The sequence below is a fragment of the Cavia porcellus genome, unplaced genomic scaffold (assembly GCF_034190915.1).
Source record: "Cavia porcellus strain 051 isolate PalLab524CR breed Dunkin Hartley unplaced genomic scaffold, mCavPor4.1 scaffold_13, whole genome shotgun sequence".
NCBI classification, from domain to species: Eukaryota; Metazoa; Chordata; class Mammalia; order Rodentia; family Caviidae; genus Cavia; species Cavia porcellus.
Genome location: NW_026947496.1, coordinates 34832501 through 34854059, shown reverse-complemented (window position 1 = coordinate 34854059; position 21559 = coordinate 34832501). Strand labels below are relative to the sequence as shown.

Below are 21559 nucleotides of genomic sequence, written 5' to 3'. Positions count from 1 at the left end.
AGGTAAAGCCACATTTGAAGAACTTGATCTTTCCTGTCTACACTGGTTAAATTTTGGAAATCTGGAAATGGAGCTATTGGAATTTCAAAAAAGCTCTATCTGGAAAAACAAATTCCATGACCTGTGTGCAACACTTGAGAAGATAGAGAAGATAGAGTGGAAGGGAGGACAAAGGACAGCACAGTTGGTAATTATGAAAATTAAATCCTTCAAGTGTGGAATTCTCTGTCAAATAATTTTAAGTCAATGAAAGCACTTGGGATTGTTTTTCTTGCTTTATTTGGATCATCTTATGTTTGTTAGCAGTCATTTTCAGCTTTGAATCATATCAAATCTGATACAAGAAGCAGACCAACAGATGACCTGAGTGCTGCATGTACTGCTTGCAAGCAAAGCACAGGCCATAGTTTGACAAATTATCACCATGCATACAACAGAAAAAATCACATTAATTGTGCAAAAAGCTTGCCAAATGGAAACTTTCACCTTTAAACAAAAAGTTGTTTTTATCACTGAAAGCTCTATTATTGTACTTTTCTTTTAAAAAAATATATTAATGTATGAGTTGTGTTTTCTAAACTAAAACCTCAGTATTCAGGTTTAATTGCAGTGTTGGCACTTTGCAACAAATAAATGGGATTGTGGTTTGGGCAATCAGTCTCTAAAAGATTCATCAGCAGTGGTCTTAGAGGCTGGGTGTGGTGATGCATGCTGTAATCCCAGCACTTGGGAGGCTGAGGAATAAGGCCAGCTTGAATGACAAAGTGAGACACTGTTTTTAAAAACAAAATACATAAATGAATTTTTAAATAAAATGTCTAGAAACATTGACTAGCCCAGCGGCAATAAACACGTCTGGAGCCCAAACTATGGTCTCCAAATGTTTCTTAACCAGTACAAAAACAAAAAACAACAATAACAACAAAAAAACAGAAGTGCAGGATGAATCTTACACATTTGAAAGCTCTCGGTAATAGGAAAGCTCTTCTTCTAGAAACAGCACACATTTCCTGGCTTGTGACCTCTTCCAATCTTGAAAGCAGGGCAGGGTCAGTTGCAATGTCTCATACTACAGCACTGCACAGACTCTTCTGCCTCTGGCTTTTACTGGTAATGATTCCTGTGAATGCCCTGAGCCCATCTGGGTGAGCCAGGATACTCTCCCAATCTTAAAATGGGCTGATTAGCAACTTCACTCCCTCTAACATGTAAACTAGCACAAACACAGGTTCTGAGGATGCTTTTGAGATGCCATTATTCTGCCTTCCATGACAGTGCATCTTTACTTCCATCTAAACAGTTTTAAGATAACCTAGGCAAGGACCAGGGATTTAGCTCAGCGGCCTAAGTGCCTTAGTTTGATCCCCAGTACCAAAAAATAAAAAAGTAACTTAGACATGATGGTACACATTTGCAATGCTAGCACATAGAAGGGAGAAACAGGAGGACCACAAGTTTAAGGCCAGCCTGGGCTATGTAGTGAGATTCTAACAAAGAAAAAAAAAAGTTAACATATAACTCTATTAGTCTAAGTTTGATACAGGAAACTGTATCTCCAATTATAAGTGACCATTTGCAAAAACACTAAGATGTATTTCTTTTTCAGTAATTTTTTAAAAGTTCATTTGTAACAGTAGCTAACATTACATATCATATTTAGTTGTCACAACAGCCCTACAACAGTATCTAGTAACACAGTTACTAATCTGTGTTTAGTTTGTCTACATCTTTATATAGATTTCATCAGATGACCTCTAGAAGAAATTGAAAACCAGCATGAATTGAGCTTAAGTAGAAATGCTCCAAACAATGGAATGATTAAAAAGGGGTTGCTCCCTCTTTGCAAAATTATAACTTTCAGAGAAAAAATTTTATAATCATTTTCCTAGGGCTAAAGATTTAGTTCTGCAGTACAGTGTTTGCCTAACAAATGTGAGGATTGAGATCCTGATAATACCTACATACATGGACTGTCACACTCTTAAGCATTTAATAAAAGAAAAATTACAATAGTATGTATCATTTCATATTTGCTAATCTACTACTAAATAACTTCAACCTATTGTACAGTACTGTATTTATGATGCAACATCCTGCCTTCAGGAATTGGGACTTATTCCCCCATATACTGGGAGTCCTGGCATTTGGACAATTATCTTCCACTATCTGCCCCCTTGTGGGATGCCTCCTATGAAAGAGAGTACCTTACCAAGACTACTCCTCTCCCCAGCATTGCCAGACTCATGACAGATCACCATAAAGATATGAAGACCAAGTCCATCTCACTGAGGAGAGACTCTGGGGGACATCACATCTCAAGAGTTTCCAAGGGGAAAACCTTGTTGAAACCACCACAGCCCACCTTTTCCCTCTGTCCAATCCTTCCTCCTCCCCTTTTCTGCTCTATATATTGGGCCTGAAGTACTTTTTAATGAACTTTATGAACATTAAACATCCTAAATGTAAATCTCTACTCTGGTCTGTTTCTCAAGGAACTTGGGAGATGGAAAATTTCCAAGTACTGCATATCGATAAACCACTCACAGATGGCAATATGGCAGTGTTTTTCTAGAATCTGTGCAGATTATTTTCTTGAGCAGCAACAGAACAGAAAGGGCTCTGTGGCATACAGTCAAATCCCTACTCTGCTTTCTAGAAGCTTTGAGATTTGAGACCTGGTCTGCTCATTTATATACCTGAACCTGGCCTAGGGATGTAGCCCAGTGACAGAGTACATGCCCAGTGTGCAAAGCTCTGAGTTAATCCTCAGTAACACAAAAAAGACAAAGAGACAGAGAAGAGACACAGGCTAGTAACACCTGTATGCTGGGTTTTTTTCTGTAGTATTCAAAGAAGAGACCATTCATGAAAGTAGCAGTACCTAGTGCTGGGTATAGTGGTGTGCACCTGTGACCTCAGCACTAAGAGAGGCTAAGCCAAGAGGACTGTAAGTGTGAACCCAGACTGGGAAACTTAGCAACTCAGCAAGACCCTATCTCAAAAAAAATAAAAATAAAAAAGGGCGGGAATGTAGCGCAGTCCAAAGGTCTTAGGTTTTAATGGAAGGAAGGGAGGGAGAGAAAAGGAGCGACAGGGAATGACATAGGGCGGGACCTGGCACACACCATTATTCCTTTCTCTTTCCATTTGCAAATAATTCCACTCAAATGGGGATGTGAGGGGGTGGGACCTCTCTATATGACAGTATATACCTGCGAAGGACTTTTAGTGACCTCTGTGAAGGCAGAGTTGCTTTTTTTTAGCAGCGTGGTGGTTCTCCCCCACACTCCCTGACCCCTTCCCTCAGTGAATGCTAGGGAGCTAAACCAGGGACAAATAGACAAGTAGACAGGTGTTCTTGCATTGAATTATGCCCCCGCTCTGGAGGGCTTCTGAAAACACAAATTGCTGGGCCCCACTCCCAGACTGTCTGATTCAGTAGATCTGGATGAATGGCCAAAAATACATGTTTCTAACCACGTAATGTTGACCCTGGCCAGGAGCCACACACTGAGCACCTATAGCCTAAGACCATACCTGAGTCCCTCTGTATATACTAAGCACAGTACCTTACAGAAAATATTGAAAAACTCATTGACTCAGACATATGAGTAAGTTAACTATACTGTTATTCCAAAAGTAAAAAACTACAAATTAATGTCCAAAATGAGAAATGGTTAAACTGTGCTATATTAACCTCTCAGAAACCCAAGTAAAATGTTACAAAAACACAGATAAATATATGCTTACTTGAAAAAAGGTAAAATATTGCATGTATTATGAATTTATACTATACTAAATATATGCAAATATGAACTGATAGAGAGTTTTTTAAATTAGTTTTTTTGGATTTTTTTTGTCTTTTATTTCATTTTGAAACAGTGTCTTGGGGCTGGGGATTTAGCTCAGCGGCATAAGCGCCTGCCTTGCAAGCAGGCGGTCGTGAGTTCAATCCCTGGTACTGATAAAAATGAAAAAGACAAAAAAAAAAAAAAAAAAAAAAAAAAAAGAAACAGTGTCTTGCCAAGCTGCCCTAGCTGGCCTCAAATTTGGGATCCTCTCATGTCAGCCTCCTGAGTAGCTAGGATTACAGAAGCCCACCACTACACACTGTAAAACTTATTTAGGTTTTGAGTTGAGAGTGTGAGAATTTAAGACTTATGGTTGTTTAAAGTTTACTCAGAAGATGTTTAAGGCTGATTTACTATAAAATAGAAACACCAAATAAGTAACATAAAATTAAGCAAAATCATGTATAGCACAGAACATTGCAATCCAAATAAAACTACCATATACAGGAGATATCTGCAGATTGGCTTTTCAATTTCCTCATGATTGGTAACTTTTATTTACTTATTTATCTATTGGTACTGGGGATTGAACTCATGACTGTGTACTTGCAAGGCAGGTGCTTATGCCACTGAGCTAAATCCCCAACCCCTATGATTGGTAATTTAAAGCACTAGTGAGCTGAGAATGGTCATCTCTGCCTAAATTCCTAGCAATTCAGGAGGCAGATAGGAGGATCACAGGTTCCAAGCCAGCCTGGACAACTTAGCAAGACCCTGTCTCAAACATTTTACAAAGGACTGGCAACAGGCATAATGGCACATCCCTGTAATCCCAGCATTGAGGAGGAGGACTGTGGTAACTAGCCCAGCCTGAGCTAGATATGAGTATGAGACCACAATGGGTTACACAGCAAGACTTTTGTCTCAAAAACCAAAAAAGTCAGATGTGGTAGCATACAGCTATAATCCCAGCATTCTGGAGGCTGAGATGGAGCCCACCAAGGGTAAATTTTTTTTTTTAAAAACTGGGGATAACTCATGACCCCATGCTTACCAGGCAAGTGCTTGAGCTGCTGAGCTAGATGCTCAGCTCCAGCAAAGGCAATTTTATAGTAAGAGTCTGTCTCAAAAAACAAGCAAATAAACAAAGAAAAACAACAACAGGGCTCTGTTGATGTAATTCAGTGCAACAGACCTGGGTTCAATTCCCAGTAAAACACACACACACACACACACACACACACACACACACACACACACACACACAGAGGCTGGGTTGTAGTTCAATGTCAGTGTATTTGGCTCTGGGTTCAAACTCCAGTACTAAATAGGCACTACTGAGAAGCCTACACAGAAACAATTGCAAAATTCACACAATACACACACTTACCTGCCACAGGAGGGACAATGCCAGAAAAAAGCACAGTTGCAAATTCTCCATTAACTTCAACTCTTCGACCAATGACATCTAATGGCAAAGTGTCACTCATTGTAAGACAGCCAGAACCCAAATTCAGAGATCTAGAGAAAAAAAAATCACAACACCGACAAGAACTTAATAAAAACTTCTTTAAAAGTTTATGTTTTGTTTTTGAGCAGAATCTACTATTTTGTTCAGGCTGGTCTCAAATTCTCGGGCTCAACTGATCCTCACACCTCAGCCTCTTAAGTTGAAAGCTGGGCATACAAATATGGGACACTACAACTTGATAAAAACAAAATTCTTCCATCTTACTGTAGAGATTCACTGGGTCGGTGACTCTGAGCAATTCTCCAACCTCATACTCTGGAAGATAAGCACCTAATATGTTTATGTTTCATATCTCCTAATTTTATTCCACTGACTCCTTGTATATTGATAATCTAGTATTTTAAAATTCTCATTTAGAGCCAGGCATGGTGGTGGGTGTCTGTAATCCCAGCATTCAGGAGGCTGAGGCAGGAGGATCACTGTGAGCTGTGAGTTTGAGGTCAGCACGGACTAACTAAGCAAGTTCAAGCATAGCCTGGGCTACATACCAACACTCTGTCTCAATAAGTAAATAAATAAAATTCTCATTTAACTTCAGGTAGTTCATATTACATGATTGGTCGGTCCTTTTTCTTTTTATTTTTGGCTTTGTTTTTTAAAGCTAGAGTCTTGCTATATAGCCCAAGCGGGCCTTGAAACTTGCTTATGTAACCCCAGATAGCCTTGAACTCACTGCAATCCTTTTGCCTCAGCCTCCAAGTGCTGGGATTACAGGTGTTTGCCACCCCACTTGGTCATTCCATCGCGTGTGTGTGTGTGTCTTTTTGAGACAGGGTCTCATTAGACTTGAGCTCACTTGGCAGCCTAGGCTTGTCTTGAACACCCATTGATCCTCCTGCCTCTGTCTTCTGAGATTACAGGCATGTACCACCATGCCTGGTTCTCCATCATTTATTGAAAGGAGAAGGGAAGGGGAACAGAAGCCAAGACAAAAATGGTATGTGAAAAGGGAAAGGAGGCAGGCAGTCTGGACACTGTTCTTTCAGACATAGGAAGCAGCACAAATAATACATGGTAAAATATTAAACTTTAGTGAAAACACAGAACCCAAGAGGTCTTAAAAGGTATCTGAGAGAAAAGTGTCATCTGTGCCTGAATGGTAACTGGATCCAACCTCCATTTCACAGGACAGCAAGGGACTGGGGAATGTGTTAAATGACACCTCTGGGGTGGCTAACTTAGGTAATGGGAAGCCAAGAGACAAACAAGTGTCTCTCTTCAACAAATGAAATGTAAGGACAAAAAAGAGAGATGGAGGGGAAAATAGAGATTAAATAAATTTAAAAGTGATGTCAACCAACTGTACTATACAGGCTTATTTGAATTTTAGTTTTTTAAAAATATGGACTGCTTTATGAATTTGCCCATCATCCTTGTGCAAGGGCCATGCTAATTTTCTATGTATTGTTCCAATTTGAGTATATGTGCTGCTGAAGTGAGCACTGGATCTTCATTTTAAAAAAGCCTACAGACAATTCTTAAAATAAAAAAACTGAAAATTTGAAGAGTGGATATTTGATATTAAAAGAATAACTATTGGGTTGCTGGGCAAAGTGACAAACACCTATAATCCCAGCTACTTGAGAGGCTGAGGCAGGAGGATCATAAATTTAAGGCCAGTGTGGGCAATTTAGTGAGCCCATATCTCAAAATAACAAACAAAAAAACCCCCAACAAATTAGAAACCAACCAAGCAAGCAGGCAGCCAGGCTGGCTAGCTGGTCAGCCTCCTGTCCAGGTGTGATGATGCAAGCTTGTAATCCTACTACTGGGGAGGTGAAGGCCGGAAGATTATGGTGAGTTTGAGGCCAGCCTGGGAAACGCAAGGAGTTCAAGGCCAGGCTCTGCTATATATCAAGACCCTATGTTGAAAGAAAGCAAGTAAGGGGGCTAGGGAGTTAGCTCAGAGGCATAAGCACCCGTCTTCCAAGCAGGCAGTCGTGAGTTTGATCCCCAGTACTGATAAAATAGAAAAAGACAAAAAAAAAAAAAAAAAAAAAAAGACAAAGTAAGCAAGCAAGAAAAGAGTGTAAAGAAGATTGTAAATGTTAAGGAAATTGTATTTTATTTATTTACTTATTTAATCTTTTTGAGACAGGGTCTTGCTGTGCAGTTCAGGCTGGCTTTGAGCTCACTTTGTAGCACAGGCTGATCTCTAACTCGCAGTGATCCTCCTGCCTCAGCCTCCCTCCTGAGTGCTGAGTTTACAGGCAAGGGCCACCACACTGGGCAATTGTAAAGGAAATTTTAGAACTTTTAAAACTTACAAGTCAGTCACTATATTCAAAGATGAGAAAAGGCAGGCGCAGCTTATTTCCGTAATTAAAGAATGGTAAAACTCAGCTAGCCCTGGCATTCAACACTGGCTGCAATATATAACCAACTGTAACTTAGACAAAAGTGCCTCTTGTTATGTTAACCCATTTCAAGGTTTCAGGGAGATATCACTTAGAATCAGCTTAGTGCAGTCTAAGACAGTGATTAGTTGCTCTTACTCACCTTAACCCCGACCTTCCTACTATAGAATAGCGAACTCCCAGTTAACCTGCCTGAACCAAACCTGCCTAGCAATGTATGACAATATGTAACCAACTATATAGAAAGCCCTTCTATACTCAGCCTTCTTAGTACTTCCTGCTCGTTTTTTGTATTGTTTTCTGTTAACAACATATATAAGTGTTTTATTAACCCCAAGTAATTTGGAGCTGAGATTCCCATGTCTGCTGGCACAATAAAGCTATCTGCCTTCCAAATTCCTCGGTGTTAAATGTCTTCCGTCTGGCTTGGTCCTGCTTTTCCACAATGGAAGGAATAAAGAAAAAAAAGTATGTATGATAATCAGTTATTAACTGACTGTAATTAAGTCAATATTTTGGATGATCCTGACTAGTCTCTTTACTCTTCAAATAATTTGTTTCTTAATACTGATATATTTAGTAAAGACCTAGAACCTGTATCTGTCTCAGGGGCGCACACTTATCTACCTTCTCTGGCTATTCAGTGGGGCCATTTCCTGTTGTCCGGCCTACCTGATGTCAGTTGCTATCACCCATTACACTCACAACTCTGTGGCCCACTGCTAACACCACTTGATCACTCTCATCCTACTCTCTCATCCCATTTCAGTATCTCAACTGTCCTGAAGTCAGCTGCTCACCTACTGGCTCCTCTCCAAATCACAGTTCACTCCTCCATGATGTCCCATTTGGTACTGTCTAAGCCTTGGTCCATTTTTAATAAACATGCTTTTATTGATGTACTGTTTTTAATAAATATGCTTGGTAATTAATGAAGACAGCTCATTTAATGCAGAGTGACCCTAAAGAGGTAAAATGTACCTCTCTGTCTTCACCCGTGTTTTCAATACTGCCCAATGCAGCTATGGAAAACCAATGCATTCTCATTTCCCAGCTGACACTGCAATATGGCAACTTTGTTACCGGTTCTGCTTTTTTCTCTTCTCTCTTCCGGCTCCTTTTCTCACTAATCTCTTTACAGGTCTCTAAACCTGTATGAATTCCAAATTCGCTTCTATAATTCATTTACCAATTCCGTTCTTAAATACCAAACTGAGAGCTGGGCATGGTGGCGCACATCTGTAATCCCAGCACTTAGGAGGTTGAGGCAGGAGCATTGCTGTGAGTTAAATTAAAGGTCAGCCTGAACTGTGAAACTGTCTCAAAGAAACAAAAACAAAACAAAGCAACAACAAAAAACCTAGAACTGAAAATTATGTTCTAAACATGACCTGACTTGCTGGGGCTATAATGGTCTGAATACCACTCAGTCAACAGTGTAAGTGAACATCACATCCACATTTCCCTCTTTTCACAGGAAAGACAGTTACTATTATTGGTATATGTGGTGTTGAAGCGAGCACAACTACTTATTATTAAGGTTGCAATGAAATAAACTCCCGGGGCTGGGGATTTAGCTCAGCGGCATAAGCGCCTGCCTTGCAAGCAGGCAGTCGTGAATTCGATCCCTGGTACCGATAAAAATGAAAAAGACAAAAAAAAAAAAAAAAAGAAATAAACTCCCAAGACATTTCTGATTATCATTCTTGATCATAAAATTTAAATGTTTAAATTTCACTATAATATTACCCTAAAAAATGGTTTTCACTAGCTTTAAGTGACTTTAAAATTTCATTAACATGTAGACAGAACTTTATTACAACTGAGATAGAGCATGTATTCTACTTTTTAAAACATTTTTTGTAAATTCTTTTTTTTTTTTTTGGTACCAGGGATCGAACTCACGACCACACACTTGCAAGGCAGGCGCTTATGCTGCTGAGCTAAATCCCCAGCCCTGTAAATTCTTTTATACACAGTTACAGAATTGTATTAATCACTTCAATGTTCAAATACAATACCACAATTAATCATTTTACTGCTGTTTTCATTGTTTACTAGTGAAAGGAAAAAAAGCTAAAAAAGGATTTGACTTTGAAGTCTTTAATGTCCTTTGAAATATCTGCCTCAAAAAAATTGTTCGGACAACTAAAGTAAATAAACATGTTTATGGCTCTGGAATATTATGCTTAACTGTTCATCAATCAATCAATAAATAAAAAGTTTGGCTGGGAGTATGGCCCAGCCGTACTGTATTCGTGTAAGGGCAAAGCTGGATTTAATTCCCAATACCACCAACATAACAATTAATTATTGATACTTCCACAGAAGAAAGTTTACTTGTTTCTAAGTTTTATAAATACACATCCAGAACTTTCAAGTTAATATTCTCTGTTCTTTTTTAATCTTTTGGTTTTCTGAGACAGAGTCTCACTAGGCAATTCAGGCTGGTCTTGAACTATATAGTGCAGGGTGGCCTTAAATTCACAGGGATCCTCCTACCTCAGATTCCTAAGTGCAGAGATTACCTGAATGCCAGTTTCTCTATGTCCTAGTTTTTGACATAAGACGTAATGCGTTAAGTAGTATGTATAAATCAAAGACTTTACATTTGTCTATATTAAACATCCAACACATTAAGCAACTCTTCTAGTTGTCCTCTGCAATTTTTCAACACAGACAAAATGCAAGATACTGACCAAAAATAGAAACTCATATACACTATGGGTAAATTTTTAGCTATAAGCTAACAAAATAAACGATTATTCAAAATTATTCAAGTATTACCTCTTTCTATGCCTTTAAACACACTTTTTACAGTCTCTGTAAAAGATAAACAACTAGCTGGGCATGGTGACACATGCCTATAATCCCAGCACTGGGGAAGGGGAGGCAGGAGGATCACTGTGAGAGAGACCCGCCCGGGCTACAAAGTTAGTTCAAGGCCAGCCTGAACTGCATGGTGAGACCCTGTCTCAAAACAAACAAACAAACGAAACACTAAGAATCCACTTGCTATTTTTTGTTTTCTCTTAATATTACTTTTTTTTTGAGACAGAGTTCTTGCTAAATCCCTAAATTGTCTATGCTAGGCACAAACTCAAGGTCCTCCTGCCTCAGCCTCTCTGAGTGTTGAGATTACAAACATGCTGTGCCACACCTAGCCACTAACAGATAGCACTTAACAGTAATTAAAGGCAATGAGTATAAGAATATTTGCTATTCTCTCTTGACTTTATTAATTTAAGAGATCTGCTCAAGCAAAAGTCACTGGTTAAGGGCAAAGTGTATAGCTCAGTGGTAGTGTGCTTATCTAGCATGCATGATACCCTGGATTCAGTTCCTAGTACCACATATCAACCAATCAAATTTCAATAAAGATACAAAATACTTTTTTAAAAGTCATTGGTTAGAGACTGCCTCTTTTCTACTTTAGTAATCTTATTTTCTTTTTGTATCTTTTTAAACTTAATTTTATTACATGATACTTAAAATTATAAGAAGCCAAGCATGACAGTATAAGCCTATAATCTCAGCACTCAGTAGTATGAGGCAAATTATTGTGAGTTCAAGGCCAGCCTGAACCACACAGCAATGATCCTTGGAAGTAGCTACTACATACACTGATAGTAGAAATTGACATCATCTATATGATGCCAGTGTTGCAGGCATACAGAATGCAAAGTCATGGGGTCACAGAGGTTACCACTCAGATTTCAAAGGAAGGCCTAGAAAGCCAAAGAATGTTTGACAAGGTTGGGGTCCCTGCCAGAAGCCCAGGAGAGGACAATGCATGAAGCTTTCAGAATGAAGCTGAAGCTGCAGTGGGGACCTCAGAAAATTGGAGACGCCAGGAACACAAAATACCAATCCTTGACAGTCACAAACGGTGAGTAGAGCCAGCCAAGAGGAAGGCCACGAGGGCTTCAACCAGCAAAGCCAAAGCAAAGGGGCTTCCCAAGTATTTGGAGTTCATATCCTGCCATGATGTGCCTGGATGCTGGACATGGAGCTACAAGACTTAGGATTTCCTTTGCTGGATTTAAGTATTGCTTTGGTCTTATTCCTTTCTATACTCTCATTCCTTTTATTTGAGACAGTGTCCCACTATGCAGTTCATGCTGGCCTTGAACTCACTATGTAGCCCAGGTTGGCCTCAAACTCATGGCAGTCCTCCTACCTCAGCCTCCTAAGTGCTGGAAGGCCTGTGCCATCACATCCTATTCCTCCTTTAGAACAGGCATGTTTACTCCATGCCATTATATCGGGAATATGTAACCTGAATTTTGAATTTTACAGGAGCTCACAGCTAATGTGTGCCTTGACAATTCAGAGGATACTTTGGATTTGGACATTTGGGCAATGCTAGGACTTTGAGATTCTGTATGAGTACATTTTATGTACAGGATAGTTATATCATACTAGATAGAATTATGAGCTTGTTATTATCTCTGTTTGGAGATAAATTATGGTTTAAAGTGATGTGCTTTGGTGTAAAGTTGACAAGGAGTGCAATGTGATGGTTAATCTTGTCAATTTGACTGGCTTGAGAGCTGTTTTGGAAGTTAGTAAAGCACACTTCTAAATGTCTGGGTGGATCATGATTTCAGGCCCTTGGGGGACTATACTGGTTCCTGGTCCTTTCTTTTCTGTTTTTTTCACTGCTTTCCACTTCTAGCCACCATGAAGTAAACAGGTTTAATCTGCCATGATGTCTCTGCCTGGGAGTCAACCATGGACTGAAACCTCTGAAACTGTGTGGGAAAATAAACTATTACCTCTTTTAAATTGTATGTATGTAAGGCATTTTGTCCGGGCAGTGAAAAGCTGACTAATACACAAATGTGTATCAGAGGTAGTCATGACCACAGAAATTCAGACTAGGAGGTCAAGGTTAATATGTGACATCAAGGATTCAGGGAAAATAGATGGTTTACCTCAAAAATGGTGGCAGCACAATGATAGCCCAACTAGGTGCTTCTCAGAAACCCAAGACCATAAGGGCATTCTTCTCTGGAAGTAGAGTACAGGGCTGGTTACCTATACAGAGCCTGAGAAAGATATCTTTACTTGAGGTTCACAGACCTCCAAAGTGTATTCTAGCTGAACATCACTGGAAATGCCTCATAAAGAAATACTGTCATTCTGCTTTACTCTTTACTCCAAGGACTATCTGTTAGATCTGTGGAAAGGAACTGCAAGACAGTTACTAGAAGACAGACCTAATAAGTTTCTAACCTTAAATATTGGCATATATCACAGACTTGTACTACTCTTGGGCGTGACTGCTTATGGATGAATCTGATTCATAAATATCATTTATGGGATATAAATGATGGGACATATGATGGGACAACTGTGAATTAAACATAAGTTCTTTTTTAAAAAGATAAATCTCAATTCAAGCTTTTGAGGAACTAAAGTGACCTTGATCAAAGGAAGCAGAAGGAATCAAAACATGTGCTATTCCTTAAATTAAAAGTTTTTGACTTAAAGGATCTTTTAACTGAAGAGTTTCACTAATTTTTTGGTGAAAATTTAGTATTTTCCTAATTTATGAACTTAGGCAGAAAAAAATCAGATTAATAGCACCTACGAATCTTATTTGAAATTACATTTTATATCCTATTACAGCTACTACAGTTATCTCAAATATAAAAATATATATTATATATATTTTTGTGTGTGCTGGGAATTGAGCTCATGACCTCACATTTGCCAGGCAGGTACTGTGCCACTGAGCTATACCCCGGCCTCAAAATCTATTTATATCTATTACTATTTCAAAATTATAATACTAGGCTCGCCGCTAGTTCTTGTCATTTAATGTGTTAATAAAGAAATACATATTATAATTTTTTGGTCTTTTTTTTTTTTTTTTTTTTTTTTGGTACTAGGTATCAAACTCACAACCTTGTGCTTGCCAGGCAGGCGCTTGTGCTGCTGAGCTAAACCCCTGGCTCGCTTTTGGTCTTTTTGAGACAGGGTCTCGTTATGTAGTTCAGGCTGGCCTCGAGTTCACTTTATAACCCAGGCTGGTCTCAAAACTTACAATGATCTTCCTGCCTCAGCCTCCTAAGTGCTGAGATTACAGGCATGCGCCATCATGCCTGACACTCATCATAATTTTTAAAGTATTTGGATTATTGTACTTCATATAACTGATTTCCTCTGAAACCCCTACTTATTTTCTATGTAACCAGTCTATTAAGGAGTTAACATCTTCATCATACTACGAAAGAAAAAGAATTAAAGAAAACTGCAGGACATGAGAAAAATTTAGTGGTTGCATCATCATTAACTATTAACAATAAAGCAAATCATTAAAACTAAATTATATAGCAGTTTGCAAAGCTACTTAAATTTTCCTGCTCTGATTTTTTTTTTTTTTCTGAGAGAGCGAGGTATGTCACTATATTACCCAAGCTGCTCTCCTGGGTTAAGGGATTTTCTTACCTCAGCCTCTCAAGTAGCTAGGATTATAAATGCATACCATACTGCCCAGGTCTTTATCTCAGTTATACAGTAATAGCTGAAAACTGTAATATTTTTAAATTGTTCATTGCTGTTTATGTTTTTGCAATGCTGGAGATGGAACCCAAGATCTCACACATGCTAGGCAAGCACTCTACCACTGAGGTATATTCACAGTCCTAAAGTAGTCGACCTTCAAATTGAGAAAAGACATACTGAACAAAGAGCAGAAGTTCCACCTAAACTGCTAAAATGGTTCCCAACTATTTTCTGCTTTATTCTTCCCAGTTATTTTCCCGGTTTCCCAGTTGGGTAAGTACATACTCCTTCTCTGGCACAGCTGTTCCTCTCCCATTGAAGCAGACACAGGGCTCAGAATGGCTCACCTGGTAGATGAGCCACTTTATACACAGGAATGGAGCCACATTTTAAGATCCTATCCCCAAAAAGAACAACTAAAGTTGAACTGGTCTTTTTAGGAAATGACAGCATATCAAGTAGAGCTGATCTTTTTAGGATATGACACAGACACTTCAAGAGAAGATCTCTCCCTCTTTCGCAAACTCTTAAAACAAAACAACACGTAAGTCAGGTTTAAGATACCTGGGGACATAACAGCCAATATTTATGAAAATCTTCTGAAAATAAGGCCAAATAAAAAAAAGCAGAGTTGACTCAACTATGACTAATGCCTTTCTTCCAGTTATGTGAACTATAAATTTCTCATTTGATTTTTGTTGTTGTTCTTGTGGCTTTGAGACAGGATCTCACTGTACTTCATGTACCCTTCAGTTCACTAAGTAGCCCAGGCTGGCCTCAAACTCATGGCAATTCTCCTGCCTCAGCCTCCTGAGTGCAGGGATTACAAGTGTGTGCCACTGTGCCTGGAAAATTTCTCATTTTATTTACACCATTTTATTTGAGTTGGGTTTGTTTTTCCTACAAATGAAAAAACACTTAATAAAGAATTTAGGGAGGAGAACAAGAAGCTGGCTCCTTTCTATGAGCCAGCACCACGTGTGGGCGGCAGCAAGGAGAATCAGATGTCAGCCAAGGTCAAAACCCCCCACCCCTGCCCAGCCAAAGCAACAGGCTGATCTGGAAAATCACAGGCTAAAATAATAGCTATTACAGTAAAGTACAACTTAATGCTTGTAGTGTTTAGTGTTTCATTGACTTTGCAGGCCTAAAGCTGATAATATCATCTATTTAGAGGATAACAAAATGCAACATAGCATCTATGCAGAATCTCTTTCTGAAGGTGACATACATTGATAATTCCCTATTATCTTGATTTAAAGTCCTGTATTATTTTCATTGTTTTGCTTGGCTTGGTTTTATTATGTTTTGTCTTGTTTAATTTTATTGTATCTGATGGCATGGGCAGCTATTTCAAAGATAACAACATATATTATGGTAGCCACTTTGGATTTACTATTATCTTGTTTTGAAGTCCTGTATTGCATCTATTTTTTTTTAATTGGTTCTATTCTATTCTATTTTGTTTGGTTTTACTGTGTCTGATGGTATGGGCAGCTATTTTGAGGACAAGAGGTATTACAGTAGCCATCACTGAGCTTCTATTATCTTGTTTTGAAATTCTGTATCACTTACACTGTTGTGTTTTGATTGGCTTTATTGTTTTATGTTGTTGGTCTTATTCTCTTTAAAATAAAAAACTTTTTAAAAATTTAGGTAGTATTTCTTCCTATCTAATATTATGTGAATATTACCAGACTGGTAGATAGAAATTTTCCTCTCCTACCTGGGTATGATAGTGCATGCCTGTACTTCTAGGACTGAGGCAGGCTGTGGCAGGAGGACAGAAAGTTCCAGTCCAGCCTGGTCAATTTAGCAAGAACATTTCTCAAAGTTTAAAAAAAAAATAGCAATATAGTTCAGTGGTACTCACCCAGCAAATTCTGGGCCCTGAGTTCAAGCCCCAGAAGGGGAGGGGAGAGAGAGAGAGAGAGGGATAAGAGGTGAGACAGAGGAAGGAAGAGGAAGAGGAAGAGGGAGAGGGAGAAGGAGAGGGAGAGAGAGAGAGAGGAAGGGAGGGAGGGAGAAAGAGAGAGAGACAGACAGACAGACAGACAGACAGACAGAAAATCCAGCACTAAGGAAAAACTTGAAACTTCATCAAATTACTTTGTCCATACCTGTAGTCCCAGTATTTGGGAGGCTGAGGCAGGAGGAATGCTGTGCTTGAGGCCAGCTTGGGATACACAGTGAGTCCAAGGCCATCCTGAACTACACAGCACACCCTGCCTCAAAAAAAGGTACATGAATGAATGAATGAATGAATGAATGCAAAAAAGGAGTGGGGATGTAGTTCAGGGCAAAAGTTTTGCGTTCAGGCTTCTGTACCAAAAAAAGAAAATGGAGGGAGGCTGGGAGAGTGAGAGAGACAGAGATGAAGAGGGAGAGAGAGAGGAAAAGAGAAATAAATTTCATTTTCTCAATACATGATAACTATGAGATATTGGAATTTAACTTCTCTGTGTGTTTCAGTTTCCTCATCTGTATAATGTAGCTATTATTCTGAGAATAAAATATACAACAGTTACATAGTCAACAAATGTTAGCCATTAGTCAGGGTGGTGTAGTTCAGTCATAGGTCACTTTCTTACCATTCCCAGGACCCTGAGATCAACATTGCTCCACAGTTAATAACTGGTACACGGCCAATCTTTGTCTTGCAGTCCAGTGGCCTAAGTTCAATTCCTAGTTTCTCTCTCTCTCTCACACACACATGCACAGACACACTCATCAATTAAGATTTTTTTTTGGCTGGTCCGATGGCAGTGGGTTATCAGAACTTCTTAACATTAGTGTCACTAAAGTTGGTATACCACCCCCCACTGCTAAATTTGACTGGCTTTAAAAAAAAAAATTTTTTTTTTTTTGGTACTGAGGATTGAACTCACAACCTCACTCTTGCCAGGCAAGTGCTTACTCCACTGAGCTAAATAATCATCAGTTAGATTCTATATTTAGACAAGGGAAGACTGGAGGTGTAATTCAGTGGTATAGTACTTGCCTAGCATGCTCAAGGTTTTGAGTTCTATTTCCAGCACGGTACTGAGCTCACACTAACAACAGTTGACAGGGATAAATTTAATCACAATAAGCCTACTGGTCACATTAGGTATGGATTCTTTTATCAATTACCCGGTTTCCTACCTTCCGTGGCAGACAAGAGATCCAAAAAGATATCTGATGCAGAACAGAAAACACTGGCATTTTGTGACTACTACAAAAAAGACTTTTCTTTCTTTCTTTCTTTCTTTCTTTTTTTTTTGTCTTTTCGTGACAGGGTCTTGCTGTGCAGTTCAGGCTGGCCTGAGTCATTTGTGGCCTAGGCTGGTCTCGAACTCGCAACAATCCTCCTGCCTCAGCCTCTCCAGAGTGCTAGGATTACAGGTGTGAGCCACCACGCCTGGCTGAAAAAAGACTTTTCAACAGAAGATTTTGCACTGCATTTCTAAATTTATTTTCTAAAACATTCCCTTATGTTTGTTCAAAGTTGTATTAAGAAGGCTGGGGATATAGCTCAGTGGAGCAGCTCCTGCCTGGCAAGCATGAGGTTCTGAGTTTGATTTCCGATACACCCTTCCCCACAAAGAATAGGAGGTCTCAAGTGTCATTCACACCCTGATACCATCCAAGACATCTATGCAATAGGAAATTCATGTGGATCGATGGAAGAGAATAGAAAATACAGAAACCCCAGGCACATTCATCATCTAATCTTTGACAAAGGGACCAAGAATATACACTGGAGGAAAGACAGCCTCTTTAACAAATAGTGCTGTGAAAACTGGCTATCCATATGCAGAAGATTCAATTGAAATCTGTATCCCTCACCATGTACTAAACTAAAATCAAAATGGATCAAAGATATAAACATTAAAACAGAAACAACATGCTAGAAAACAGGCAAAACTTTGGGGCTGGAGATTTAGCTCAGCGGCATAAGCACCTGCCTTGCAAGCAGGAAGTCGTGAGTTTGATCCCCGGTACCGATAAAAAGGAAAAAGACAAAAAAAAAAAAAAAAATTTAGAAACCAGGCAAAACTTATAAAGACACAGGCACAGGCAAATGTTTTCTGGATAGAACCCGAATTGCACAAGAAATAACATCAGGAATCAACAAATGGGATTGTATCAAATTAAAAAGCCTGTGCACAGCAAAGAAAACAATCAACAGACTGAAGAGACAACTTACAAGAATGGGAAAAAAAATTCACTTAGGAAGCTGAGGCAGAAGGCTGAGTTCAGGCAGCCTGAACTACATAGCATGACCCTGTCCGCATCTCCCACCCCTCGCCCCCACCCCACCAATTACTCTGTAGACAGAGCACTAATACATAGAATATAAAAAAGAATTCCCCTCCTAAAAAAATCAAAAAATTTGGGGCTACTGGAATGAATAACACTTCTCAGAAGTACAAATGGCCAGTGAACACATGAAAAATGTTCAGCATCTCTGTCCAATAAACAAATGCAAACTATAATAACATTGAGATTTCATCTTACTCCAGAAAGAATGGATCTCATCAAGAAGTCAAGTAAAAACAAACGCTAGAGAAGCAGCAGGGAAAAACTATGGACACAATACAACAACATAAAAACAATTTATACAAACTATGAATCACTATGGAAATTAGTATGGAGTTTTCTTAAATAATTAAAAGTAGATTATTTCCTTTAACTCGGATTCCCTTTTGGGTATCTTCCCAAAGACTTAATGACATCGTATTATAGTGACACGTGCATATACACATTTATAGCAGCACAACTAAACAGCTAAATTTGGAGTGGCTTATTGTGTCCATCAACAGATGAATGGATGAAAAAAAATGTGGTATTTTTAGACAATGGAGTACTACTCTATTATAAAGGTTAAATTTGAGTCATCTGTAGGAAAACAGGTATACTTTGTGATCATAATGTTAAGTGAGTTAGGTCAGACACACAAGGTTAAATAGAGATGCGTTTCTTTTATATGAGAAACCCAAAGTACAAACAAAATAGGCAACAAGGAGATGGACCTTTTGCAAATGGGAAGGGAACTTAGATATGGAAGGAAGAGTGGGGAAGGTATGTAAAACTAATCAGGTTATTTTGCATACAAATGCCACTTCTCTATGATGAGTACAATCATGATGTACTACAAACATGTGCTAATAAAATTAAAAATAAATAGGAAAATTAACATCAATCAGGAACACACTTACCTGAGATCTAGGAGTCTAAGTTGAACCCAGTTCAGCCACTAAAATACTTGAACATTTCTGTCATGCTCTTACAAGCAGCTTAAAGTCCAACTGGGCAAGGTAACTAAGTGAAAAGTTGAGCCCTACAATGAGGAATGTAAGGATCAAGCTCTGTGTTACTTAGGAGAAGGCACCACATGAAAACCATGCACTGGTTAACTGTGCAACTATGACAGCAAAGTGTAGGAAAACAAGCTCTTCGGGTAGGCAAGTGTAAGAGGGGCTCAGATTTTTGGAGGTTCACCTGGGGAAACTAGATGAACCATGCTTATCTTTCAACATTTAAGGGAGACAATGTCAGCTGCTATTTAGATACCTCCTAAAAGGGAACAATTTCTAAGTATGTTGCCCAAGTGTAAACAAACCTATCTGCTGCCCTTTTGTGCTTTTTAATTTTGAATTGTAGCAAAATTCACACAACATAAAACGTACTATCCCAATCACTTTAAAGTGAATAGTTCAGCTTCATTAAGTACACTCACACGTCATACAAACTTGTTCATCTGCAAAGCTGAAACCTGGTGGTGCATGCCTACTGTAACCCCAGCTACTTGGGAGGCTGAGGCAACAGGGTCATGTCTGAGGTCAACCTGAGCAATTCAGAAAAAATCTCTCTCAAGATCAAAAAATAAAAAGGGCTGGAGAGGAGTTGGGGATATTGCTCAGTGGCACAGCACCTGCCTGGCAAGTACAAGGTCTGAGCCTGATTCCCAGTACAAAAAAAAAAGGCACTGGAGATGTAACTCAAGTGGTAGAGTACCCTGACTGTCAATTCCCTGTAATGCAAAACACAAAAACTGAAAATCTATACCAGAACAACTTCCCATCACCCCTCCTCTAGGTATCTGCTATCAATGGAATCCTATAGTATAGTCTTTAGTGACTGGTTTACAATGAATCCCCAACTTAAAATTTCCATCCTAGGACAATTGTTCATAAGTCAGATTGGTTTCTAAGTCAACAAATTAAGTCTTATATACAGTACTCTTGTGAAAATTCACAACTCCTATTTCCGTAAGTCAGAATTTACTTAGCATGTCTTGCTGTCTTCTGCAGCAATTCAAGCCTAAAGTCCCCAAGTTGTATTACATAGTCACAGTACTTTGCCCTCAACATAATGAATTCTCACTTTTTTTTAAAGTAGCTCTTCCAAAAAAAAATTGGGCATTTACAAAGAGCTCATAGGCATGACTTCTCTAAAATGGCAGCGACTAAGATCTACACAAAATCTACAATCTTATGACAAAACCACAGAAGAGAAAGAATAAACCCATATATCTGTGACTTTACACACTTTCAAACAGTTAACAAATCTTTCATAATCACTGCACCAATTTATTCCAGCTAGTTCTAGTTGTGGCAAGTTTCCTGAGAGGCCTATTTCTTTCCTAAGAATGTCTATCTCCTTTCTGGACAATATTAATTTCACATTTAATAACAAGCCTATCACAGTGGGGTTTTTTTTCGTAGTGTTTTCTAACTGTCCCTTTTGCACATACTCCTAGCAAAAGGCTAAGCTAGGGAGTACCATGTACTTCTATAAACTTTTAAGTGTCAAATATGATATACTATTAAAATGAATAACCTAACTTAAATAAAACAAAAAGAACAAATGGAAACCACCAGAAAATAGCAGCAACTACTAGTTTTATTGTTGGATATACACATCTTATAAAACAATGAAATGCTGAAATGACCCAAAGTTTGTTTAAAAGCAGTATTTTATTTTTATACTTTTGGTTGAGACAGGGTTTTGATATGCAGTTTTAGCTGGTCTTGAACAAACTACATAGCCCAGGGTGGCCACAAATTTACAATGCTGCTGCCAGAGCCTCCCAGGTGTTGGTATTACAGGCATGCACCACAGTACCTGGCTAACAATCAGTATTTTAAAGGTAGTAATAATGTTGTTCTGAAGAGTTAAATTTTGTGTTAGGAGCTGGGGATTTAGGTCAGTGGCTCAAAGCACTTGCCTTGTAAGTGCCAGGTCGTTTAGTTTGATCCCCAGTACCAAGAAAATAAATTTTGAGTTAGATTCAATTAAGCATGCAACAACTTTAAATTAAAATAAAAACTTGGGGCTGGGGATTTAGCTCAGTGGCATAAGCGCCTGTCTTGCAAGCAGGC

The 21559-nt window shown here is 38.8% G+C and overlaps 1 protein-coding gene and 1 non-coding gene across 10 annotated transcripts in view; both read right to left on the bottom strand.

Moving 5' to 3' along the window:
• Positions 1-21559, bottom strand: part of Tbce (tubulin folding cofactor E) — an 82278-nt gene that overhangs the window by 58358 nt on the left and 2361 nt on the right. For 5 of the 9 annotated variants that reach the window (XR_010051239.1, XM_005005238.3, XM_063260071.1 and 2 more), the window contains one exon: positions 5182-5312. Coding sequence is in view for 7 of the 9 variants with exons in the window: in XM_005005238.3 (XP_005005295.1) it covers positions 5182-5281 (100 nt within the window). In the remaining 2 variants the exon portion in view is untranslated. Of the gene's footprint in view, positions 1-5181; positions 5313-16312; positions 16425-19393; positions 19516-21559 lie in introns of those variants that run through there. The other 4 variants (XM_063260068.1, XM_063260070.1, XM_063260069.1 and 1 more) reach the window with 4 other exon arrangements.
• On the bottom strand, positions 6659-6765 carry LOC111757907 (U6 spliceosomal RNA). Its single transcript, XR_002792158.1, has one exon. It is a non-coding gene; the product is annotated as a U6 spliceosomal RNA (small nuclear RNA).